The sequence below is a fragment of the Penicillium verrucosum genome, assembly GCF_028828655.1.
Source record: "Penicillium verrucosum strain IBT 35672 chromosome Unknown utg000001l_segment0_segment0, whole genome shotgun sequence".
Lineage (NCBI taxonomy): Eukaryota > Fungi > Ascomycota > Eurotiomycetes > Eurotiales > Aspergillaceae > Penicillium > Penicillium verrucosum.
The window spans coordinates 3787823-3810674 of NW_026643210.1; the positions used below are offsets into that span (position 1 = coordinate 3787823).

General features: G+C 47.7%; 9 protein-coding genes across 9 annotated transcripts; 4 read left to right on the forward strand and 5 right to left on the reverse strand.

Annotated features, from left to right (window-relative positions):
• Positions 1-812: 812 nt before the first annotated feature.
• Positions 813-1893, reverse strand: N7516_001418 (sterol desaturase family protein; the record flags this gene model as incomplete). Its single annotated transcript, XM_057214140.1, has 2 exons — positions 813-1322; positions 1414-1893. The coding sequence occupies 2 exons, from the start codon at positions 1891-1893 to the stop codon at positions 813-815; spliced, it is 990 nt and encodes a 329-aa protein (XP_057076023.1).
• A 600-nt stretch (positions 1894-2493) lies between these two features.
• ksrA (3-dehydrosphinganine reductase) lies at positions 2494-3641 on the reverse strand (the record flags this gene model as incomplete). The annotated part of the gene is made up of 3 exons (XM_057214141.1): positions 2494-3357; positions 3410-3541; positions 3603-3641. The coding sequence occupies 3 exons, from the start codon at positions 3639-3641 to the stop codon at positions 2494-2496; spliced, it is 1035 nt and encodes a 344-aa protein (XP_057076024.1).
• A 442-nt stretch (positions 3642-4083) lies between these two features.
• On the forward strand, positions 4084-6020 carry N7516_001420 (something about silencing 10 family protein; the record flags this gene model as incomplete). The annotated part of the gene is made up of 2 exons (XM_057214142.1): positions 4084-4264; positions 4324-6020. 2 exons carry the CDS (start codon positions 4084-4086, stop codon positions 6018-6020), a joined length of 1878 nt encoding a protein of 625 aa, XP_057076025.1.
• A 395-nt stretch (positions 6021-6415) lies between these two features.
• N7516_001421 (MutS family protein MSH5) lies at positions 6416-10024 on the reverse strand (the record flags this gene model as incomplete). The annotated part of the gene is made up of 16 exons (XM_057214143.1): positions 6416-6505; positions 6564-6702; positions 6767-6805; positions 6869-7070; positions 7122-7233; positions 7290-7371; positions 7421-7433; positions 7498-7673; positions 7722-7811; positions 7867-7963; positions 8026-8380; positions 8427-8486; positions 8536-8613; positions 8684-9456; positions 9527-9616; positions 9673-10024. The coding sequence occupies 16 exons, from the start codon at positions 10022-10024 to the stop codon at positions 6416-6418; spliced, it is 2748 nt and encodes a 915-aa protein (XP_057076026.1).
• A 339-nt stretch (positions 10025-10363) lies between these two features.
• hsp78 (chaperone ATPase HSP78) lies at positions 10364-12586 on the reverse strand (the record flags this gene model as incomplete). Its single annotated transcript, XM_057214144.1, has 1 exon — positions 10364-12586. One exon carries the CDS (start codon positions 12584-12586, stop codon positions 10364-10366), a length of 2223 nt encoding a protein of 740 aa, XP_057076027.1.
• Positions 12587-13056: 470 nt separating this feature from the next.
• Positions 13057-14320, forward strand: N7516_001423 (translation elongation factor 1 subunit beta). The gene is made up of 4 exons (XM_057214145.1): positions 13057-13175; positions 13235-13274; positions 13504-13877; positions 13930-14320. Exons 1-4 carry the CDS (start codon positions 13136-13138, stop codon positions 14157-14159), a joined length of 684 nt encoding a protein of 227 aa, XP_057076028.1. The 5' UTR covers positions 13057-13135; the 3' UTR covers positions 14160-14320.
• A 2461-nt stretch (positions 14321-16781) lies between these two features.
• N7516_001424 (membrane magnesium transporter family protein) lies at positions 16782-17436 on the forward strand. Its single transcript, XM_057214146.1, has 3 exons — positions 16782-16899; positions 16977-17217; positions 17368-17436. Exons 1-3 carry the CDS (start codon positions 16844-16846, stop codon positions 17425-17427), a joined length of 357 nt encoding a protein of 118 aa, XP_057076029.1. The 5' UTR covers positions 16782-16843; the 3' UTR covers positions 17428-17436.
• A 2089-nt stretch (positions 17437-19525) lies between these two features.
• On the forward strand, positions 19526-20144 carry N7516_001425 (putative GPI anchored protein; the record flags this gene model as incomplete). Its single annotated transcript, XM_057214147.1, has 2 exons — positions 19526-19600; positions 19662-20144. The coding sequence occupies 2 exons, from the start codon at positions 19526-19528 to the stop codon at positions 20142-20144; spliced, it is 558 nt and encodes a 185-aa protein (XP_057076030.1).
• A 788-nt stretch (positions 20145-20932) lies between these two features.
• On the reverse strand, positions 20933-22186 carry N7516_001426 (SRR1 family protein; the record flags this gene model as incomplete). The annotated part of the gene is made up of 3 exons (XM_057214148.1): positions 20933-21080; positions 21152-21778; positions 21855-22186. The coding sequence occupies 3 exons, from the start codon at positions 22184-22186 to the stop codon at positions 20933-20935; spliced, it is 1107 nt and encodes a 368-aa protein (XP_057076031.1).
• Positions 22187-22852: the final 666 nt, after the last annotated feature.

The following is a 22852-nucleotide window of genomic DNA, read 5'->3' on the forward strand; positions in this document are numbered from 1 at the left end:
CCATGTCATGTAATTCCTACGGGATCCGTCAAAACACGTTTTTCACTTTTCTTATGATTTGCGGTTAATTCGGACATTCCGGATGTCGTTCTCATGTTTCGTGTTTCAAGAAACCCGTTCCCTTTTGCGCGTGGCTGATTTTGCATGAAGCTGCGTTATGAAGAAAGACTTCAAGCAAAAAAAAAGATTAAAAATCACCTCGTACCAGCAGGCGGGCTGGATTCTCTTTTTATGTTCAGTATGACCTACTCCCATTTCAAGGTTCAGGCGGCAATCCAAAATTGGGCAATTCCTTCGATTCATCTATATGGTCATGTAGTATCTTGTAAGACACTAAAATATAAGGTTGCTGGGCCTTGTCTTTTAAGTGGATATCCACATTGCGTGGAACTGAAAGTTGTAAGATCTGGAAGATCTAGGCGTGGACTATTGAAGTATAAAACAAATTATGTCTTGACACGGTGTGTCAAGTATCATCGTTGATGAGGCTAGTACCACCACTCCGGTTATTATTAGGGCTAAGTACCAGCCATGTATATTGTATATATTGTATACCATCTTGGCTATCAATTGCATAACACTGGGATTAGTATTGAATAATTAGACTAAATCAAAATATTATTGACATTAATATTGATAACATTTCAAAAATACTATAAAGCTCAAAAATCCAAGGATATATATTGTAGATTTGGATGATATATTTTTAAACAATCCCAACTCACACTCCAAATAACCACACCAAACAAAGCCAAGACCTACATACCTACCTGCGATCCCAATGATTCATCATATACTCGTCAATGGTCGTCTCATCGTCTCATCGTCGCTTTTGTCTTTCCAGATCCAACAGCCTTTCGCTTCGCAACCTCATACGCTCTCCGCACCTCCCGTTCATCCGCCTCATCACTCGTCTCATCGTCGCTAAGCGGTTCTCCAACAGTAGTGCCAAGAATCCAATCCAAAACACCCCATGGGCCATAATTTCCACTTCCACCCATCAACAAATGCATATCTGTGCGACGGGCCATCCCACCCAAGAATAGGGTTGTCGGCATGACATTATATCCAGAGTATGCAAAGGTTTCCTCAACAGAGACAAACAGTAGATACAAAATATACGTAAGCATATGGAAGCGGAAGATGATGGCCGGCGCATAAGTCGGAATGAACTTGGTAACCAGGTAGGGGATCGGGTGGTCGTAATGCGCGGTCAATGGGAACGGAGCAGACAACGAATGATACCAAGTCTGGTGCCATCTGGAAAGTACAGGAGATAGTGTGGAGTGGAGAGCGTAGCGGTGCAGGAGATATGACAGGAGCTAGCAGAAGGAAAATTCAGAATGTTAGCAAATTGGACCATCAACGACGGTGCACCATAGCAATGTAGTTGGGAAAGGTTAATAAACTTACTTCTCGTCCCAACATCGCCATGCTCAAATCCTTACATATCTCAAATGGCGTCGGGAGCTTCAGCGATACCTTAAGCGCACTGCGCTTGCCGAGCGTCCGGACAAGTACCATCTCGAGTACACCCTGCACAGCGATCCCCAACAATAGATTGAACAACCCCCACCCAGCAATCTTGAGTTCCTTCATATGGATCTTTCGTCGCCTCCTCCCACCCGGCAAGCCGGTTGCGCCATGCGCCTTGATGAGAACAGCGGCCGATGGGGTCAGGATATCGAAGAGGAAGAAGACAATGGACGGCAGTGCGTAGAAGATCAGGCGCACAGTGATCGTTCCGAACATTTCCACGCGGAGTCGGGAATGCGACAGTACAAGCGTTGACCAAGTCATGTAGAAGAAGAGGAGGTTCAGGCTGGTGCTATAGGACGACAGGACTGGAATGAGGAAGATAGACATTATCGGTATTGAGAAGAAGGCATCCATCTTGACACTAGTTTGAGCGGCGATTGCTGTTAATGATGTTGAAAGAATCGAAGGTGAATTCGGTTGTAGCTTGTGTATGGCTATCGTCGAGTCTTTCGGAGGGGGAGTGAGGGTTTTGTTTCTGTTTTTCCAGCAATTCCTCTTTGTGCCAAAGATAGTAACCTGTGATCAGTTGCCATTCATATTCGAGACAAAGACTCTTTGAAAAATCCCAACTGGGCAGAGCAATTGGGAACAAAGAAACTTCGAGGTCGAAAATGGGGAAATGGGGTGGCAGGATAAACCGATAAGCTTGGTTATCTCCATCATACGTCATCCCTCATCCCACGAATGTACATTTTGAAGTACGAAGTTGAGCCTTTCGGCCTTTCATTAAGATTGTGCTAAAAATACGAATGTAGACATGACTTTTTGTTTTAGAAAAAAAAATGTATTCTTACTATACAATAGGAATGCATAACAGAGGCTAAAAAGAATTGAAGAATGTTTAGGTGTTGGGAGGGGCACCTGAGGAAGGCGCCATATAGACAGCGCTCAGGGTATCATCATACATGAAGCAGTTGACAAAGCATGTGAAAAAAGCAAAAATACACTCCATCGTCACGAAGCCGGGGCAGTGGAAGCCGGAGCAGTGGAAGCCGGAGCACAGCCCGGAATCCCGTTCTGCTTTCCCCAAGCGAACGCCTTGTTGCGAAGATCCGGAATGACCTGAAGGAATACCAGGTTGCTGAGCCAGCTGAGCATAGTGTCACGGACAATGCTATTTTTCGGGCTGGGCCCAAGGGCAGTTCCTTTCATAATGGAACCAACAAGATTGGTAGTGATCAGGTACTCCCCACGCTCTAGGGCACGGATAGAGATTTCGGCGACCTCCGCTGGCGTCTGGGGCTTGTCGGCTTCTTCGAGCCTTTTGGTCAATTCAGGCTTGATCTTTTGTTCGTTGTCAAAGCCGGGCGAGAGGATGCCCATAGGGAAAATGGTGTGGATCTTGACATCTGCAGCCGGGGCATCACTGCGGTGCCGTTGGGAATAGGCTCCATTGTACATTTCGATTTCCTGACTCAGAGTATCGGATAGAGAACGAATGGCGGCCTTGGCAGGCGAGTACGGCGAATAGCCAGCGATGGGAACAAATGCAAGGGTAGAGCAGGTGAAGATGAGATGTCTCCGGGGAGTTTTCATCTGTCCACTCGGAGCAACGGGTTCCAGCCAGCTGCGCAGGGTGGCATGAGCTGTGTTGGCCGCAGTCCAATAGATTGTGTCCATTTGCTGTCGGTGATCTTGGATGGGCACATCAATGAAGTATCCTGGGCTGGAGAAGCCCGCGCAGCACCAAACAATGTCAGGAGCAGCTCCAGAATTCCACGTTGTGACTTCTGCGATGACTCTTTCGCACTCGGCGGGATCGGTGAGATCGGCACTGATATAAAGGAACTTCTGCTTAAAGGTATTTTGTGCCTTGGCCTGGATGATAGGTGAGCGATATTAATCAGTTGATTATGGAGGGATGTCCGACCTTCATCTCATCGACGGCAGTCACCAGCTTGGAGACAGTGCGCGCAACCACAACCACATTTGCACCTTTCGCGGCTAGCTCGAGTGCGACAGCTTTGCCCATGCCATCGGAGCCACCGGTAATTACCACAGTCTGTAAGATCCAGTCAGCACGTATCACACTAACCACGTAGTATTGCACGTCTTGCACATACCTGGCCCAAGACATTGAAGTCGTTTTGGAACCCGAACATCTTAGCAATAGTGTAAAGGATAATCGTGCAAATGAGTGTGGAAGTGACTAATATAGGGGTTGATGTATTATTGTAAGAGGATTGCAAGGAGGAGAAAAGTTGAGGCAGATGGAAACGAGCAATTAACTGGCGAGGATCCATCGTGGATAAATGGCAGGTGTGTAAATGGCAGGTGTGTCTGTTGATTGTCCCCGAAATGGAAGGCACACTCGGGGTATTAAACCGGTGACACAGAAATACCCGAGATCCGTTCTGTTGTGGATGTTTGAAGGTGTGCCATCGTAAAGTTACTGGTATTTAGATTACCAAAAGCGCAAACAGAGCAAAGGCCCCTACTTGAGGTTAGCGCAACCAAGGCGGTGAGAGGGCAAAAAATAATTTTATCACAGTTTATCGGACCGACTGAATTGGTTCACTGTCGTTTGATTTCTACACGCAAAAAATGGGCAGCAAAAAGAGAAAAGCCGGTCGCCCGGCGCAACCGAAAACAGCCCCTGAACCTTCAAAGTTCGACATCGAAGAGCGATTCGAAGACTCAGAAGATGACTTCCAAACCGGCCGTGATCAGATTCTACTTGAGGAAGGCCCAGAGACAAAGAGACGGCGGAGAGTTGCCGAGGAAGGTATGTGGCCCTAATGATGATATAACCTGGTGCAAATGGTGTCTTACTGATCGCCGCAGAGGATTTGATCCAACCCTCCGACGAAGAAATCCTTGGCTATGAATCTGCAGACGAGGATGACGACCCTGAAGACTCAGAAGAAGAAGACGAATATGATGATATGGGCCAGCCAAAGGGTGGCGCCGAATCCGAGGAAGAAGATGAAGAAGGCATTGCTGCTTGGGGCTCATCAAAGAAGGATCTTTACAACGCAGATCAGATCGAGACCGAGGTCGATGCATTGGAGGAAGAGCAGGAGGCCAAGCGACTACAACTGAAGCAGTTGCAGGCTATGAATGAGGCCGATTTCGGGTTTGACGAGTCTGAATGGGTGGAATCTGGCAAAGGCGCAGAGGACGGCGCCGATGCCGGCGTGGTGACTGAAGTGCTACCGCAATTGGAGATCACCGAGGATATGGATACCGATGAGAAGCTGAAGATTTTGAAGTCGAGATACCCCGAGTTTGAACCCCTGGCGAAGGACTTTGTGGATCTTCAAAGCCCCTTCAAGACTCTTCAACAAGCAGCCTCGAAGGCTTCCTCAACAGACGACGACTCAGAAGAGCCACAGCCATCACCAGTGCCCGTGGTGAAATTCCGTGCGTTATCTGCATACCTTGGCACAATCAGCATGTACTTCATGCTCCTCTCCTCCCCATCTCCCGATGCAACTAGCGAACACGTTCCGATGACCCCCGCCGAACTCCGACAACACCCTGTCATGGGATCGCTTGTCAAATTCCGGAAACTGTGGAACACCGTCAAGGATCTCGAGGAGCTTGAGGATCCCGTTGAGGAGCCCATTAAGGAGACCAAGACCGAGATAACCAAGGCACCGAAGACCCAAGAGACCAAGAAGCCCAAACAGAAGAAGCTCAGCAAGGCCGAGATAGCACAGGCAGAAGCTGAAGCCCTCCGCGCCGAGCGTCTCCGCCAAACAGAGGCCGGCCTCGCCGATCTCGAGAACCTGGCCACCGAGCCTTCACGGAAACGCAAGACACAAAAGGTCAAGGCACCTCTCAAGGATGATGACTCTGACTTCGGTGACGAGGATGCCCTCACAGCCCACGAGGCAGAGGAGAAGGCCAAGCAGAAGCGCTCGCTCCGGTTCTACACCTCGCAACTGGCCCAGAAGGCCAACAAGCGCAATGCAGCAGGCCGAGATGCCGGCGGAGACGCCGATCTTCCATACCGCGAACGTCTGCGTGATCGCCAAGCCCGTCTCAACGTGGAAGCCGAGAAGCGTGGCCGCAAAGAACTCAACCCTGACCAGCAGCTGGGCGGTGATAGTGACGACGAGGATCGTCGTGTCGCCAAGGAGCTCCGCCGTGGTGAGGGTGCCAAGGAGGACGCCGATGACGACGAATACTACGACATGGTGGCATCCCGCTCCAAGAAGCGCAAGGACGACAAGCAGGCTCGTGCAGATGCCCACGCTGAGGCTGAGCGCCTTGGCGGAAAAGTCTATGAGCAAGAGGAGGTTGGTCCGGATGGCAAGCGTGCTATCACGTACCAAATCCAGAAGAATAAGGGTTTGCACGCAAAACGCAGCAAGGACTCGCGTAACCCGCGTGTCAAGAAGAGAAAGAAGTACGAGGAGAAGAAGAAGAAGCTTGGCAGTACTAAGCAGCTGTACAAGGGCGGCGAGGCCCGTGGTGGATACGGTGGTGAGCTTACGGGTATCAAAAAGAACCTGGTCAAGAGTGTCAAACTGTGAATGTGTGCTTGTTCATAAACTTCACGGTCTTGTGTGTATGTTTTCACGGCGTTCACTGTGGGCAGTTTCAGGCATTCGATGTGTATATAACCCCGATTTCATCTTTTGGTTTACCCGAAGTTGCAAAAACCGTTTCATTCATCTCGATCCATCTTCTCCTAGTAGGTACATGATGCGATTGATGCACTAGGGATTCTAGCTACTATGATACGTAGACTGTTGTTCCCGATCTAGATACGACCCGCGGACATCCATATAAAAGATACTTCATTCTCCTGATGGGATAGATCAGCACCGCGGGTATGGCGTAAATATATGTTGTACTTCGTATGGCGATTTGGGATACCAATGGATCATTGACCTCCATGCGCTTGGTGCCATAATAATAAATCCTTTCACTCGAACAGGCCTTCGAAAACTTCCTTGACATGGTCTGAGCCACCCTGTGAGAAATCAACCTCCAGAAAACCTCTCGCTAGGGAGTTCTTGTATTAACGCTGTTAGTCCAATTCATTTTCTTTTTAGAAAAATAAGAACTCCTACCGCTTCTTCTAGGTCTTGCATCTCCTCTGAGGATAGGACTGCACAGGCCGCGACAATGTTCTCCCCTCGCGCCGAAAGAGACGCAATCTCATTTGCGCGAGATACAATAGCTGGGTCGATACCGTTGATTGCCGCACAACTATACGGCAGGTCAACCGATTTTAAATAAGGGTAATGCAGGTATAATAAAAAGCAGGACGTACATGGTACCAAAGCTCTTGTTACTTCGCCCCGGACGGAAGCTGTCCAAACTGTAAGCATCATTCACGTACCATTAACCCAGGAGTCAGTGTTCCTGCACATACTTATAAAGATACGTGATCTGGTCCTCGACTTCCTGGGTTTCTTCGCAGACTTGAACTTCCATATGGCCAAGCTGGAGTCGAGGCCGCAACGCGAGGAAGTTGTTCTCGAAAATCTCATGGAAATGAGTTGCTGCAATGACCTTAGCGGGGCTGTCGAGGCACAGCAGATAATCGAGTATGCCACAGGCAAGTCCGATGCCATCTGAATGCGCTGATTAGCCTGCATCAAGAGCGATATCTAGAGAGGACAAACCGCTTTCGTTGGTTCCCTTCCCAAACTCATCGATGATGACCAAGCTTCGATTTGTGACTTGTTTCAGGCAGAGAGAGATTTGCTGCAAATCGTTCATGAATGTGCTTTGGACCTAAAAGACATGTGAGCCTGCCAAGTCCAAGACTTTATGCACAGAGTTTGAGATACCTTGGAGACACTCTCTTGGGTATTGATTTTGGTCAAGATCTTATCCGTGACTCCCAGTTCCGCACTGTCTGCAGGAACAAAGCTGTGGCTATTAGCCTTTGTATGACCATCTTAATGGAAAGAGACCATACCTCCCAATCTGCGCTAAATAGACAATCAGAGCAACCTGATTCTAAGTCAGAAAATGAGTCTTACAAAGACAAAATACAGCTTGCCTGCTTGATATAGACACTTTTCCCGGAGTAGTTCGGTCCAGTTAAGAGCAGCATGCTGGGATTGGAATCCATGGACGAAACAGCATCATTGGCATCGGACTCGTTTCCACCCACAAGTAATGTGTCATTTGGCACATAGGACGAAACAGTCAATTCTTGAAGAATATGTCTTCCATTTGTCAGGGATGTCGAGGGTTGATTGTTGGTGAGGTCTTACCGGCCACCTTTGATTCTGATCACATTTTGTTCAACCATTCGTGGTCTGGTCAGCTTATAAAAGCCGGCTGCCTGTGTGAGAGCAAGAAGACTGTGACTTTGTATCAGCGGACTGCGAGCTCGCAACATGTCCCACAAGAACTAACCTATCAATATCTCCACAAATATCAGACGCATCGATGAGCACATTCTCATATCGAAGAACCCTCTGCGCCAAGTCGTAAACAATCTCGATTTCTTTCTCTGTCAAGGCGCACCTTTTAGTTTCCCATCTCCATAGGTTCCCATTAATCCAACAAGCTTACCGCAGATAATACTATATATATCCCCCAACTTCTCATCCATCTCTCTCATGCGGAAGTCTTTGAAATACGCTTGATTCTCCGTAATGAACATCAATTCCCACTCGTCATCGGAGCCAGTATAGACCGCGACACCATGATCATTGAGTGGAATGGCAATGTTGAACCCAAGCTGAGGGAAGTAAATTACATTGACGTCGACATCGAGAGTCGCCGGGATTGTTGCGGCAATGTCGAGCGCAACGTGCTTGAGAAGGCTGTTGAGACCATCGTATCTGTCTTTGATTCTATCAAGATCTCTGTCGATCCCTTGCTTAACCACTGTTCTTCCTTGCTCTTCGGAGTTATCAATATCAACCTAAAAAGTTAGATGCGTTATTAATTCCTATTAAAAGGGGCCTTACAATTTCTTGAACCATACGACCAACTCTGTACAGCTGTGCTGCCTCAAAGACTTTGAGAGCCTGCAAGGCGTCAGTACACGAATAAATGAGATACCGATTGGGGATTGACCTTGGTTCGGAGAGTCAGGCTGTGCGCGCTAGAGACCTCTCGCAGTGCATCATTGATGTCGATAGAGTAGAACGCAAACTGGTCAGTCACCACATTAGTATCGCAATGCAAGAACTAGCATAGACGGATTATGGCGAATTAAACATACAGCAAGAAGACTAGCCCAGACCGTAGTTTTGAACCCAGTAACTTTAGCACTGCCAGTACTAATTCCCTTGCGAAGATTGATCATGACAGGTCTGAGGTTTTTGATGTGTTTCAATGCTTTGGTCATCTTCTCCAATGCAGCAAGATTGTCAGGGCGGGAGAAGACTCCTATAAAATTATGTCGTTCACGAATCGCAGCTATATCCATGCTTGGACGGAAAAATGTTTGCTTGAGTCTTGCCCTACCCTGAGGGGTGTATGCAAAGTGCTGGAAGAGCCCATAGACCGAAAGACCCTCTTTACCTGAAGCTGACTCTTTCCCTGGACCCTGATTAAACATATTCGGGTGTGACTCCGACTGGATAATCTGGAGAGAGGTGAAGGTGTTGCTGTTGATCCACATCGTATCCCGTAGGTTGAACATCTGCAGTGCTCGAATCCGATACTCATTTCCTTCTTCAAGGGGGCTAGGCGCCGCTGCTCTTCTTCGCTGTAGGTAGGTGAGTATGGCCCCTGCACAGCCAATAGTCACGGGGTTCTCCATGTCGACGGAGCTTGAGATATGCAACAGTCTTCCTTCTTGGAGTGTGAAGCCCATCTCTTCTGGGTCCACTTCTTCCGGTCCGGCAAGGCCATTTTGAGGCACGAAAAACCGGATGCGCTGTTCGTGCGTAGATGAAATTTCTAAAGCCAGGAGTTTGCTTTCTGCATTGGAGTAACTGAACTCCGGCGTTGGACGAACGTCTACCTGGTAAGGAAGGTAGGTAGAGGAAACTAGACAGAAATTATCAGCATTTGCTTACACTAGAAAGGGTCAAAGAGCTCCAGGGAAAGGCAAATGTACCATCTTCTTGTGCGATGTGATCTTGATTTTGCGAACTAAGATCGACACGAGGAGGTGTTAAAACCACTGTAGGCTTGATTTGGAGAAGCACTGTATATGGCCCGATTAGCACTTCAAATCTAGACATAAACAAGTAATAAACTCACGAGCGTCGATTGTCTCCATATCACCTGAGCGACTGTCTCCAAGCAGATACATCTTTTCTTCCTCGGCTGAGTAGTATGAACATCCTACAGTTCCATGATCCTTCATGTCTATGGCAGCAATGACATGATCATCGAAGTCATCATCAGTAGCCCTCACCGAACGATCTGTTTCGATCCTAGCATCTGTAGGAAATGGAGTGCGCAATTGAGTTGTCGATGAAATGATAGGAGTTTGAGGGGGACCACTTAAAATGTTGAGGGCTTGACTTGATGGGGCTCTGTGTCGCCCAGAGGTACGAGGTGTAATTGGAGGGCGGGAAGCTGGTGTTCTCTTTCTTTTTAATGAAGGCATCTTGCCGAGGCCAATGTAATTGGGATCTCCAGAGATGCGATGAGAAAGGGAAATGATGAGTAGAATGAAATGGTGGGTTTCTATTGATGGGAAGTCGGCCTAGTCACCTGTCCACGGGTCGCCCTTCGAGCCTACATAAAACAAGCTATATGATTAATATGATTAATATGATTAGAACTGGATTATTGTACAATGAGTGAGTGGACTAGTATACAAAGTCGTACAGTCATGATATATTAGAGGAGATTCGACATGCAATCGCACATTTTTTCCAAAGAGGTTACACAAAACATCGTATGCACCACATAAGAACGCTAGATTTCATGTTCATGTTTTCGTTTACTCTTGCGTGGTTACCACCAGGCCAGACTTAGCTTCATCCAGAGAAACTTGGACAGTTTGACCAGAGACAACTTCACCTCGGATGATCTTATCAGCCAAGCGGTTTCCAATCTCCTTAGAAATGAGACGGTTCAAAGGTCGGGCACCAAATCTCGGGTCGTAGCCTTTCTCGCACAGCCAGTTCTTGGTCTCACCGTCAACCTGCAGAGTCATACGGCGGTCGTCGAGTCTGGCCTGGAGCTCTTTGATTCTGATGTCGACGATATCACGTAGAGCATCCTTCGATAGGCGCCTAAAGATGATAAATTCATCAATTCGGTTCATGAACTCAGGTGGGTATGAGCTCTGAACCACATCCATAACAGCCGCTTTGACCTTTTCTGGAAGCTCAGCATCACCGGAGTCTTTAATTGGGTGCAAGGGGTCAGCTCCGACCAAAATACTAGCTCCAAGGTTCGAGGTCAACACAATCAGGGTGTTTCGGAAATCGACCTTGTGGCCTTGGGCATCTGTCAAGAAGCCCTCATCGAGGACCTGCAGCAGTAGCGCTGAGATATCGCGATGCGCCTTCTCGAATTCATCAAATAACAGAACAGCGTAAGGCTTCCGTCTGACAGCCTCGGTAAGTTGTCCAGCATCATCATATCCGACATACCCGGCAGGGGAACCGATAAGACGACTAATTGTGTGTTTCTCCTGGAATTCACTCATATCAAACCGCAAAACAGCAGTTTCGGTGGAGAAAAGGAACTCAGCCATCTTCTTGCAGAGCTCAGTCTTTCCAACACCCGTTGGACCAAGGAACATGAATGAGGCCATAGGGCGGTGTTCTCCGCTGAGACCAGCTCTCTGCATCCGTACGGCGTCCGCCACAGCAGAAAGCGCCTCGTCTTGTCCACGGACTGATTTTCGGAGAGTGTCCTCCATATGAATCAGCTTCTCCACGTCTCCAGCCATGAGCTTGTTAACGGGGATGCCTGTGGTCCGAGAGACGACATTTCCAATGTCATCTGCAGTAACTGAGTCATGAATCAAGGTTTGATTTTGAGGATCCTGTTCAGCTCCCTCTTTAGGTAACTTGGCTTCGAGGTCCGGGATGGTAGAGTATCTCAACTCTCCAGCCCTGGCGAAGTTTCCTTCGCGTTGAGTTTGCTCAAGTTCAAACCGAGCGCGTTCCAAATCCTCCTTGGTTCGTTTGATAGCATCGATTTCGGCCTTCTCCTCCTCCCAGGCTTCGGTCAACTTATCGGCCTCCGTTTGCTTGGTCTTCAGGTCTTCTTGAAGCTTCTCCCGCCGTTCGCGGCTGGCAACATCCGTTTCCTTGCGAAGAGACTCAAGCTCGATTTGGATTGTGGTGATATCACGTTCGAGTTCCCGAATTGAATCGGGCTTCGACTCCTGTTGCAAGCGTAGAGCCGATGCAGCTTCGTCGACAAGATCAATTGCTTTATCGGGGAGGAATCGATCGGTGATATATCGATTGCTGTAAGTAGCTGCAGCTACTAGAGCACCATCTGTAATTCTGACACCGTGGTGTACTTCGTATTTGTTTTTGATGCCCCGTAGGATGGAAATAGTCGAGGCGACCGATGGCTCACTCACTAGAATAGGCTGGAACCGTCGGGCAAGAGCCACATCTTTTTCAATTAATCGATATTCGTTGAGAGTAGTGGCACCACAGCATTGAAGCTCGCCTCGCGACAGAGCAGGCTTGAGCAGATTACTAGCATCAATACTGCCCTCGGCCTTGCCCAGTCCCAGCAAAGTGTGGAGCTCATCAATGAAGAGGATCACCCCACCTTGCGCATCCTCCACTTCCTTCAGGACGGCTTTCAGACGCTCCTCAAAATCGCCCCGAAACTTGGCTCCCGCGATTAGAGAACCTAGATCCAATGCAACAACCCTTTTGTCTTTGATGCTCTCCGGGACATCTCCTTGTACGATGCGCTGAGCCAACCCTTCGAGAACGGCGGTCTTACCAGTTCCAGCAGCACCGATCAGCACGGGATTGTTCTTAGTTCGTCGGGACAGGATTTGAATAGTTCGGTGAATCTCGGCGTCTCGTCCAATAACTGGATCCAACTTGCCAGCTTTAGCTTTCTCCGTGAGCTCAACACCATACTTTTCGAGTGCTGGTTTCTCGTCCTCTCCGCTCATATCCATGCGGTGGGTGCCACCTGGGGGGGTGTGGACGGCCTCCCTTGGCATAGTGGCGGACATATACTGGGCTATGGTTGACGGCTGGTAGAATGATAGAGGCGCAGGGCAGTATGCTTGATCTCGGGATCGGAGACAGAAGGCGCGTCGATGATAGGTGAGGCGTTCGCAGAAGCCGGCTGCGGGCATTGAGGGATAATCTCGCGGCCATTATGTAGATGATGGAAATAATAACAAAAAACCGTGAAGTAACCCAAGACCTGACATGTCACTGGTATAGCTTAAGTACCAACAACCAAGGTCCCTCGGGAGGCTTCTCGAAATATCCACATAGCGAACGCTAAGTGGCGGAGAGAGCTGCAGCGCCGTCACCAGTTAGTCACCTGACTAGTCAAAGCTTTCTATCCTGAAGTCACCAGTCAATCACATGACCAGTCCAGACAAGCTCGCCAATAAGTCACCTGACCAGTCTTCGCTTTTCCACGTTTTTCCGTGACTCCGTAAGAGATTTTCCGTAATAAAAAAAAAATCCTCCCTTTTTAACCCCTCCCTCATCTACTTTCTTCTCCTTTTTTCTTTTCCTTCCAGATACCAACACACCTCTCTTTCACAATGGGTTTCACCGACTTTGTCTCTGATGCCGGCCTGACTCGTAGGCGCCCCTGAGATTTTGTTATTTCGAATCAATTGGTGACTGACTGTGCCCCTCAGTGGCCAACCACTTCCTGTCCACTCGGTCCTACGTTGTTGGGTATGAATTCCTCCCCCCTTTAATTGCCCTATTTTTCCCCTTCTTCTTTCCTTTCCTGTTATGCTTTCATGATGAGAAACATTGGTCCGTGTTTAGGAGGCGGATTAAGACCCCGCTAGATGACTACACCCAATCGCGAGCAATCGCACCTCTGATCTGGCTTTACTATGCTACATTGTTGAATACTTTTACATCTGATGTGAACATCAATGCTGACTCTGTTCAACAGCAACTCGCCCAGCCAGGCCGATGTCGTGACCTTCAAGGCCGTCAGCGCCGCCCCTGACGCTGCCAAGTACCCCCACGTTGCCCGCTGGTACAAGCACATCGCCTCTTACGAGAGCGAATTCTCCACCCTCCCCGGTGACTCCTCCGCAGCTTTCACTGCCTACGGTCCCGAGACCACCGAGCTTCCTTCCAACCCCAAGGATAAGCCCGAGGAGGAGGATGATGATGAGGACCTCTTCGGCTCCGACTCTGAGGAGGAGGACCCCGAGGTCGTTGCTGAGCGCAACAAGCGTCTCGAGGAATACAAGGCCAAGAAGGCCGGCAAGACCAAGCCCGCCGCCAAGTCTATCGTCACCATGGAGGTCAAGCCTTGGGGTATGTGTTTTCCAAACTCTTCTTTACTTCAGATGCTAACAAACATTTTCAGATGATGAGACTAACCTTGAGGAGCTCGAGGCCAACGTCCGTGCCGTTGAGTGGGATGGCCTCGTCTGGGGTGCCTCCAAGTGGGTTCCCGTCGGCTTCGGTATTAAGAAGCTCCAGATCAACCTTGTCGTTGAGGACGACAAGGTCTCCACCGATGAGCTCCAGCAGACGATCGAGGAGGATGAGGACCACGTCCAGTCCACTGACATCGCTGCCATGCAGAAGCTGTAAATTTGCGATGCCCATTTATGAAGCAGGAATTGTGTGATGGAAATGCGTGATGTCAAAGGAATCCTTTACGAACCTAGTCCAACTAGAAAGCTGGTCCAGTTGTGACCGGTCATTGATGAAAAATTAAAAAAAATTCATGACCATTATATACCCCCTGTAAATTTTCTGCTGTAATTTGCCCATAATTGTGTCAAGCTTCCTGTGTCCCTCTTGGAAGGAACTTTCCTACAGGATACCGGAGTGGTGATTGCTGGACTGATTTTTCAAAAGACAGATATCGACTTCTTGGGCATTCGATATCTCAACACTCAATATGTACATGTGCATAGCTTCTAACCAACATTGAATCAATTTAATTAATCACAATTATCTAGGTACCTGGTCTAGTCGCTGAGTTGTTTCTGTTGACGTCTCTGTCTCGTCATAATATTCTTGTGGATGAAGGAGACGTGGGTTATGAAGCCTGCATATGTTGTAGATGCTGGGGTAGTTAGTTAGTACCTATTCTACATGATACGGGCGAAGCTTTAGAATTCATTGAAAACTCATTTGAAAGGTATTTCCTCTTTATGTCCCGATATATATTTCCGCTACCCTTCCGTCCTTGTATTGGTACTACTATATAACTGCAACAGAGATGACCTGACCTAATAAGGCTTAGCCCCTACAAGCTCCAGTTGTTCGGCTGGAAAGAAGTAGACGTGTTTAAGCGGCAACCAAGAGTCCTTGTCTGGACGGGAATTGAAAAATTCTTCGTTATGTGCATGGGATCCGGGCCATATGACAAGACCACCATCTCTTCGGGACCAGATGGCGACAAGCAATATGATACCTCGTACACAATGCAGTCCCCGTCGAAGAGGCGATTGATCCACGTGTTCTCAAGGTTTCCGTGTTGGTGCGTCAGGTCGATTTGGGAACGTGACGTTTAGGCTGTCAAGGCCCACCAAAAGTTCATTTGTCCCTCACAGAGTAGCGAAAGTATCTAAGACGGCAGGTTCCATTCGAGCATCCCACACAAACCTTTCGTGGGAAACACAATACTCGGGCCGCCGCCACTTTGTGTATCCCTATGTAGGTATGGCCCGTGTGATTTACCACACCTTGACCCCCGGATCTTTGTTGGATACTGTATCTTGTAAGATCAGTAGCCGTTATCGCTCCGGGTAGGAACTTTCGTGTATGTTGTTTTTAGTATTGGAATATTTGATCTCGACCTAAACCTCGACCCTTTGTTGCCCTGTTTTACCAAGCGTTAGCTAAACATATCATACATGTGTTTCTATTAATATCGATAGCCATACTCGTCAGATGTGTTTTTCGGTGTCGATAGCAGAGAAAGAGAGATGAACGCTGGGTACCTTCAGGTAAACCCCACGTCTGGGATCGGGGCATCCTTAGTTGCTACCCCGTTGCTCAACACAAGCACGGATTTGATTTGATTTAGCTAGCGGCACGCCTATAAAAGACTCCTATCTTCTGCTTTTCTTCAGCTCGATTCTGTTTTCGCACTTGGCGTTTTGTGGTGACTCAATTGGGGTTGAACATGCGAAATATCAATGCATGTGCTCAATAGCTATTTCAACTGTATGGACGTATACTTTCATTCGCCCACCTGATGGGAATATATCACGATAAGATCGTGCCTGGGAAGGTGTTATGGGGTGGTTGCTAGACTCGGTAGAGAGCCCGGGGGTTGCCAAATGTTGTTTAACTTGTCAGTCATTACATAGAAGGGGAAATTCATATATTCATACTCGCTGAAGATTTTTATCCACAGAGCGGAAGCTTCATTTACCCGGTCCAGTAGATAGTAAGTCATAATTGACTCACAATGGGCCAGGAAAACGAATACTACTAATGTTCACGTCGCACCATGTATTGCCTTGTCCAGGGCTGCATCCGGTGCCCTGTTGGTCTTCCATCTGCACCTTTACATGACTACTTTATAGACCTCAGCCCGTGTAAAGCCTAGCGAATCAGGAGATGGCAAGGTTGCGAGTTCTGCTTGAAGACACGACTCTCGTAAGTATACCTGATACAGGCTAGCTCAGCATTACCTATCAACACCGCGTAACGATTGTGCATATCACCCATCACACCCATCACATCCTTAGCACCATACGCATATATTACATGCATTGTCTTTTCTCTCAAAAGCTATTCATGGCAATATCATGCAAGCAAAGTTACGCTACAGTATGTGTGTATATAAGCCAGACGGGAACTCAGGCCGCTGCACCTGGAGATCGTTTTGATATCCAGTTTCGGGGTTCATATTGCAAGGAATGAATACAACGTTCACTGAGTAGTTAGCTGGGGATATACCCTTTTTATTAACCAGAGAAGCCCCCATTAAACAAAATCATGAATCATTTTCAATAGCAGGATGAACAAACAAATAGATGTGATGAAATCCCAGCCAGCCCTGGAGTTAAAAGTTGATTAGGTAAACCGCGGGATGAGCCTGAAAGCTGGGGCCTCCACGAACCTCCCGCCAACTTATCAAACGGCATCACAACACTGTCCAGAGACAGGGACCCCAGGCTTCATCCCAAACTCAATAGTCCAGTGGGAATTATCTACAGTTATCCACCGACCAGAAAAACCCGCAGAAATCCTCAGCGACCCGACCTATCCACCGAACCCCAACCCGCAACCCAAAACCAACCTCACCCCCCATCATGAGCTTCCTCTCCCGCGCGGTCACTTTCTTTGGCCTCGTCCTGATAGTTCACGCGTAAGCTCTCCAATCATCCGCTTGACAACCATATCTACTCCCCCCCACTCGAGCGAAGCTAACAACCCCCTCTACAGAGGCTACTCGGCCCACGAACACACTGTCCTCTACAGCAACCTTACATCCACCGCCCTCCCACAAGACATTATCATCGAAACCCTCGTTTCTGTATTAATTGTTTCAATCGGACTGGTCTTGAGCGCGCAGAAGTTGAAGCCGATTAGCTGGCGCGAATGGGCGGGCGAGATTGAACGGGACGGCGGAGCGCGCAACCCGTACCTGAGTCTGGAGGAGCGTTATGGATTCTGGGATATTCGGGTGAGTCTTAGATATCTACTTGGATGCATGTCTTACCAGAACTACATCTGGATTTGGATTTGGGTTTATTGGAGATGTGCTTTTATTGCTGGACATCAATCTTTTGGGTCAGGAATCTTGGACGCTAACATTTGGAAAAAAAAAATATAGGCTAAGCGAAAGGAGTTTGCTGACTGGGTTCGCGGTCAGGATGTGTTGATCAAGGAGTGATTGTCGGATATTGAATATTGAGTTTGTGATTATGTGCTGCAGTGGGGGGAGCTGTATAATATGCATTGCGGCGAAAGAATTCAGGTTTCAATTGAGATGCTCAGTTTGTTGCTGATTACGATATCTACCTCGGGAATCGATGGTCGTGTACTAATCTTGGAGAATAACTGGTGGCATGCGCCGATGATAAGGTGGCAAACCCCCGACTTATGCAAGGCGACCGAGAAGTCGCACAGACATACCACCCGTATGCCTGCCCGCCTGCCTGCCTACTTGCCTGCTTGTGACCTTGGGAAATGGAATCACTGCTAGACGTAGACGCGTTTGGCGCACCCGATTTGCGTTCCCGCGCCACACCGATGTAGGATGGCGATGTAGTATGTTGTATATAGTCTAGGCCATTGAAAGCATGACTCCGCCTAATTGTTGTGATGAGCCCAATAAGCAAGGGGGGTTAATATCACCTGCATAGTAGCAAAAGGCAAGCTTATTCCAAAGTCGTGGGAGAATGCTTGGCTCTCAGCATAGAAAATCACGCGTTGAGATGATCGCAATTCTGTATCTGGTGATGGGTACAAGGCAAGTCGAGACCAAGGTGAATTGCAGGCGTAGCCATGTAGTCCTGTAGATTGTTTACATACGATGTAGCTGTACAACCTAATGACACAATAGTTATGCAAATCAATAGTACTACATACCTGTCCAGCTAGTCAAAATAAAGACCGTCTGCAGTGCTCTGGGATCAAGCTTAAACCCTCGAGGTGCACAGTGTGAGTATATGTACATATGTATTGTATTTCGACTCTCTTCGTCCACTTTGACATTCTGTGTTAGAGGAAGATAGCGCTATTTTAGTCAAGATACTGCCCAGGAAAAAGAAAATATAAATATAGATGTGATCCCTACTGGATGGAGTTAACCGAGCCGTTGACTTGTCTCAAATTGACCCACCTTTGGATTAGTCTGATGATCTGAGGAGTTTACAAAGTACGAGTTGGGGTTGCTGATGCCGAGATAATTCGCGGAGTATTGTATTCCGTAAGGTAGGATTTGTAAATTAGATATTATTAAAACTGGCTATATCCTTACCATAATAACATGATAATACAATAATGCCGAGTACGGAGTAGAAGAAAAGATATGGAATTAACCTCGGCATACCTGATTTGATGACAGCCAAAGTGATGTCTCACTTGGAGGCTGGTTCGACTTTCTTAGCCCCAAGACACGTAGGATCGCGCCATTTGAGGCCTAAGAAACTATTACTCATACGGAGTAGTTTAACTATACATAGTATGTATTTGAGTCAGATGTGAGAAAATCCAAAACTAAACTAGATGGCATCAAAAGGGATTCGTATGCCGCCACGCGGTCAAGGGTATGTCCCACCTATGTTGTATTACGGAGTACACTCCGTACAGTGTAGGTAGTAACTTCCAGGGTAGTAAGCTTTTAGGCGACTAAATTATCCAAGGCTGAAATTGAGACACATATCGTTCCAAATTTACGGAGTATAGATTACTATAATTGTTATGATTACTTACGGAGTGCAGGGTGGGCTAAGCTAGCTAGTGTCGGCATATTGCCACCATGTCAATATGCCAAGTATTCCAATTAGTTCTATTATTCCAATTATTTCGATTCTTTCATGATTTTGTAGAGAAAGAGGGACACATTCTATATTTGCTATTGTTGCAGTTAAAAATATTCGCCACGTAGCATTGTAGAGGTGAATGTCCCTATGAATATAACCCAAATACATAGATAGGGCTTGTGGGATTTGGTGTGACCCCAGAAAATTGACCAAAATAGAACTGCAAGACCTTGCAGATCGAAAATTACGCTAGATCCAGACTCTGGTCGCTGACTGGAACAGGTAATTGGCAAAAGCCACTTTCGGTCTAATATGTGCGTGGGTAAATAGTCTACTCCGTACGGGGTACAACATGAGACTTCTGTTGTTTCCCAGGACAACAGCCTTATAATCCCACCACCCCCAGCCTTTTCCTGAGATCACTTTTATTTTTTTCTCTCTCTCCACATCCTCCATATTTCCTTACAATAAATATTTCCATCCAATAATCTCTAATCCATCAAAATGCGTTTCTCTATTGTCTTCACTACCCTCTCGGCCATCGCTCTGGCCAACGCCCAGAGCAGTGCCTCCGTCGAGGTAAGCAGAAAACATCATACCACACTACCAAAAGAACAACATAAGCTAACCAACCAAACAGACCGCCGTTGACGACCACCCTGCCACTCAGTACCTGACCCAGACAAACTCTCTCGGCGTCGTGACTGGCCAACCTGAAGCCATCACTACTCAGCCCACTGCTGTCACCAGCCAGGCTGCTGCCGTGACCTCGCAAGAGCCCGCCGCTTCCATCCCCGCTGGCCTGACTTCGCCCGTTGCCGGTCCCGGCGCCACTCAGACCACTTTGTCTACTGCCTCCAGCGGCACTGGCACTGGCACCGGCTCCTCTGCTACCGGCACCGAGACCTCATCCTCCTCTAACGCCACTGGTACCTCCTCCACTAGCTCCAGCTCGTCTGACTCCTCCGAGTCCTCGTCCAGCTCTGGCTCTGGTTCTAGCTCCAGCTCGTCTGCTTCTGCTTCCGCTTCCGGCTCAGCCTCTACCGGTGGTGCTGCTATGGCCACCGCTGGCCCCGTCGGTCTCGGTATGGTTGCCGGTGCTGCTCTCGTTGCTTTCCTGTAAGCAAACTATGAGTCTGTGACTGACCAACGCCAATTTCCTGTCTTCTATCCTACTATGATGTCCACTTCGGTCCCGGTCAGATGAGGGGTTGGTTGTGGTTGGTTATGTTAATCCAGTATCCTGGATTAACGGGAATGAGGGACATGAACATGCGAACATTGGTTATTAATTTTTTTTCAGGGGGAATTTGTTATTTTCTTCCCCCAAGTTTTCATATGGAATTTGTAATTCTTTTATCATTGGGCAGGACTCGTCTGTTTCACTGCGTTGTACGGAGTACCCGGAGGCGCATATTCACGGCGCACCTGGTTCCAACTTTTCTTCTTCTTCTTCTCTCTCTGTGATTAACTTAATCCATCCCTGGGTAAATACAAGTTTTGATTCCCTGTGTATGTATCGAGAGTGTAGATCATAAATGTGCTTCAGACATATTGCAATCTCTCACAATATTGTGATAATAATTCATGCATATGATCAACAATGGCCTGCATGCTCATATTTGCAGCAAAAAGCAAATCTTAATTCTTCAAGAGCAAGGGGGTGAACGGCACGTACAGGCTGTCAGGGCATATCCTGCGACAGGTACTACATACACATCTATTCTGTTTGACCTGAACACTCCGAGCAGCTTACATATTGCCTTTTCGTGATTTAACAAGGTGGAACTACACATACATCATGCAAGAGGTGAATGGGGATTCCATACATTCCATTCCATTCCAAATATTTGAAGCACTTACAACAGCTAGTTAGTTATAAGACTCTTGGTGACTTTCAAAGTGCAAAGTCTAGAATGTGCCATCTTGACTTGGAATTGGGGCAACCTCAGACTTCCGGATATACATCACCACATCCGACCATGTCTCGTCAGGTCCAAGCTCATGTAAATCATAACCTTCCATCATTGCCCTAACCCGGGCCGAGTTAGGGTCGGTCCTAGCTAGCATGTCAGTCCTCAAGCCTACGGTGAGAAAACCACATATATAATAGACCAAAACAACACTCACATCTCTTCTTCGTCGTCCCCAACGCGATACCATATCAAAATGGCAGGTCTAGCGATATCCGCGATAATTTCCTTGACGGGCACATTGGGTGCCACCGAGAGCACAACTGAACACTCATCGACCTCAAGCCAGCCGCGTGGATCATCAACCATCTCGAATCCGACATCGGCAAGAACCTCTTTATCGACAGGGGTGTTCATCGGGTCCTGGATGTAACAGGATACGTTTTTGTCCTGGTCTCTCTCTTTCAGCCAGCTCCTAAGGGTGACCAGCAACGCAGTCTGGGACGCAGCACCGTCGTTGTTTGGCATGGCTAGGCTACCACAGGCGAGACCGATGATCTTGTTAATATCGTGGCCGCTGGCAAATGAAGACAAAGTTGATTTGAAATTCTTGCATGTCTCGCTCTCTTCCCAGGCCAACCGCTTCTTTCGGAAATCCTGGTCGACAACTTCGTGTTCTTCAATAGTCGTGTCATATATGATTTTCTTGTTCTCACTGCTGCTGTCGACCTGAAACACCCGGTGCATCAAGCCCATGGGGACGTAAACTGAATCATCGACTTCCTCCCGGTCCAAGTCACTTTTGAGGTGTACTTTGGCTCTGTAATTTATCCCAACTTCTTTGCTAAATGGTGTGTAAGCCCTGACATAATAAACCCGCCGGTAGATACATCTCGCGCGAGGTAAAGTGAATATCTTACTAAATAAATTCATTCCCGCCGGCTCCGAGCCAGGGAGGCTGTCCGACTTTCACTTTCCATTCGAGCGAAGCGCCGGTGAGGTCCTTGATTATTATCTTACTCCCCGCAGTGGTTTGAGTCTGAATCTGATCCGAGAGCTCTCTGATTGCATGCTTGGTGAAGAACGGTACACCGGATTCGTAGAGTGTGTCGATGAAGGTATTTGCCTGCTCCGTTGTCGGTGTTTCACGGGGCTCGATCAAGATAGCCCGATGGAGTGCCCAGGTTGTACACGACTGGGATGACGCCGAGTAAGAGATACATTCATACCCGTCATCCTCGTTATCATCCATGTCGATATGAGTATCTAGGTAGATATCTGGCTGATTTAGAAATGAAAACTGTGAAATCAGAATGGATGAGGGGAAATCTCCTAAGATATAGGTGTCCCATATTCAGACGGCCCATGCACCTGGCGCATAACAACAACAGCCAGCGCATCATCGGGTTTGTTGTATGTAGCTTACGGAGGTTAGGCTTACTGGGGGTTAGGAGTTGTGCCAAGCTAGGGTACCCCACTTTGATGAATTGGCTACGGTAACCCCCATCAGCTATTGTAGTTTGGAGATCGCCCTATTGACTACCCAACATCTCTATGGAATATACCTGGCTGGGCTAATGTAGAATAAATATAAGATATATTATAGGATTGGGTGATATGTAGATATTGGGTACAGTTTAGTATGGCCACGGTAACTAACCTATCTGAACTACAGCAGCTGATGGGGGTTACCGTAGCCAATTCAAAGGGGGTATAGTTACTGACTTGGCACAACTCCTAATGCCGGACTTTGGACGTATTTGTAGGCTTCTCCTGGGGTAACTAACTAGTTAACTAGTTATTTGGACAACATGAATAGCCCCATTAACTAACTAGTTAGTTAGTGCCTCGTCCTGAGCCCTCTATTTCCCATACTTTTTAGCTATCTACTTTTAATTATCTACTTTTAGTTAGCTAT

Excerpts from the sequence above, each read along its gene's own strand:
- N7516_001423 (XM_057214145.1), top strand. The coding sequence starts at position 13,136 with ATGGGTTTCACCGACTTTGTCTCTGATGCCGGCCTGACTC. Across the intron at positions 13,176-13,234 it reads CTCTGATGCCGGCCTGACTC|TGGCCAACCACTTCCTGTCC; the intron begins GTAGGCGCCCCT and ends TGTGCCCCTCAG. Across the intron at positions 13,275-13,503 it reads ACTCGGTCCTACGTTGTTGG|CAACTCGCCCAGCCAGGCCG; the intron begins GTATGAATTCCT and ends TCTGTTCAACAG.
- N7516_001424 (XM_057214146.1), top strand. The coding sequence starts at position 16,844 with ATGAGCTTCCTCTCCCGCGCGGTCACTTTCTTTGGCCTCGTCCTGATA. Across the intron at positions 16,900-16,976 it reads CTCGTCCTGATAGTTCACGC|AGGCTACTCGGCCCACGAAC; the intron begins GTAAGCTCTCCA and ends CCCCCTCTACAG. Across the intron at positions 17,218-17,367 it reads ATGGATTCTGGGATATTCGG|GCTAAGCGAAAGGAGTTTGC; the intron begins GTGAGTCTTAGA and ends AAAAAAATATAG.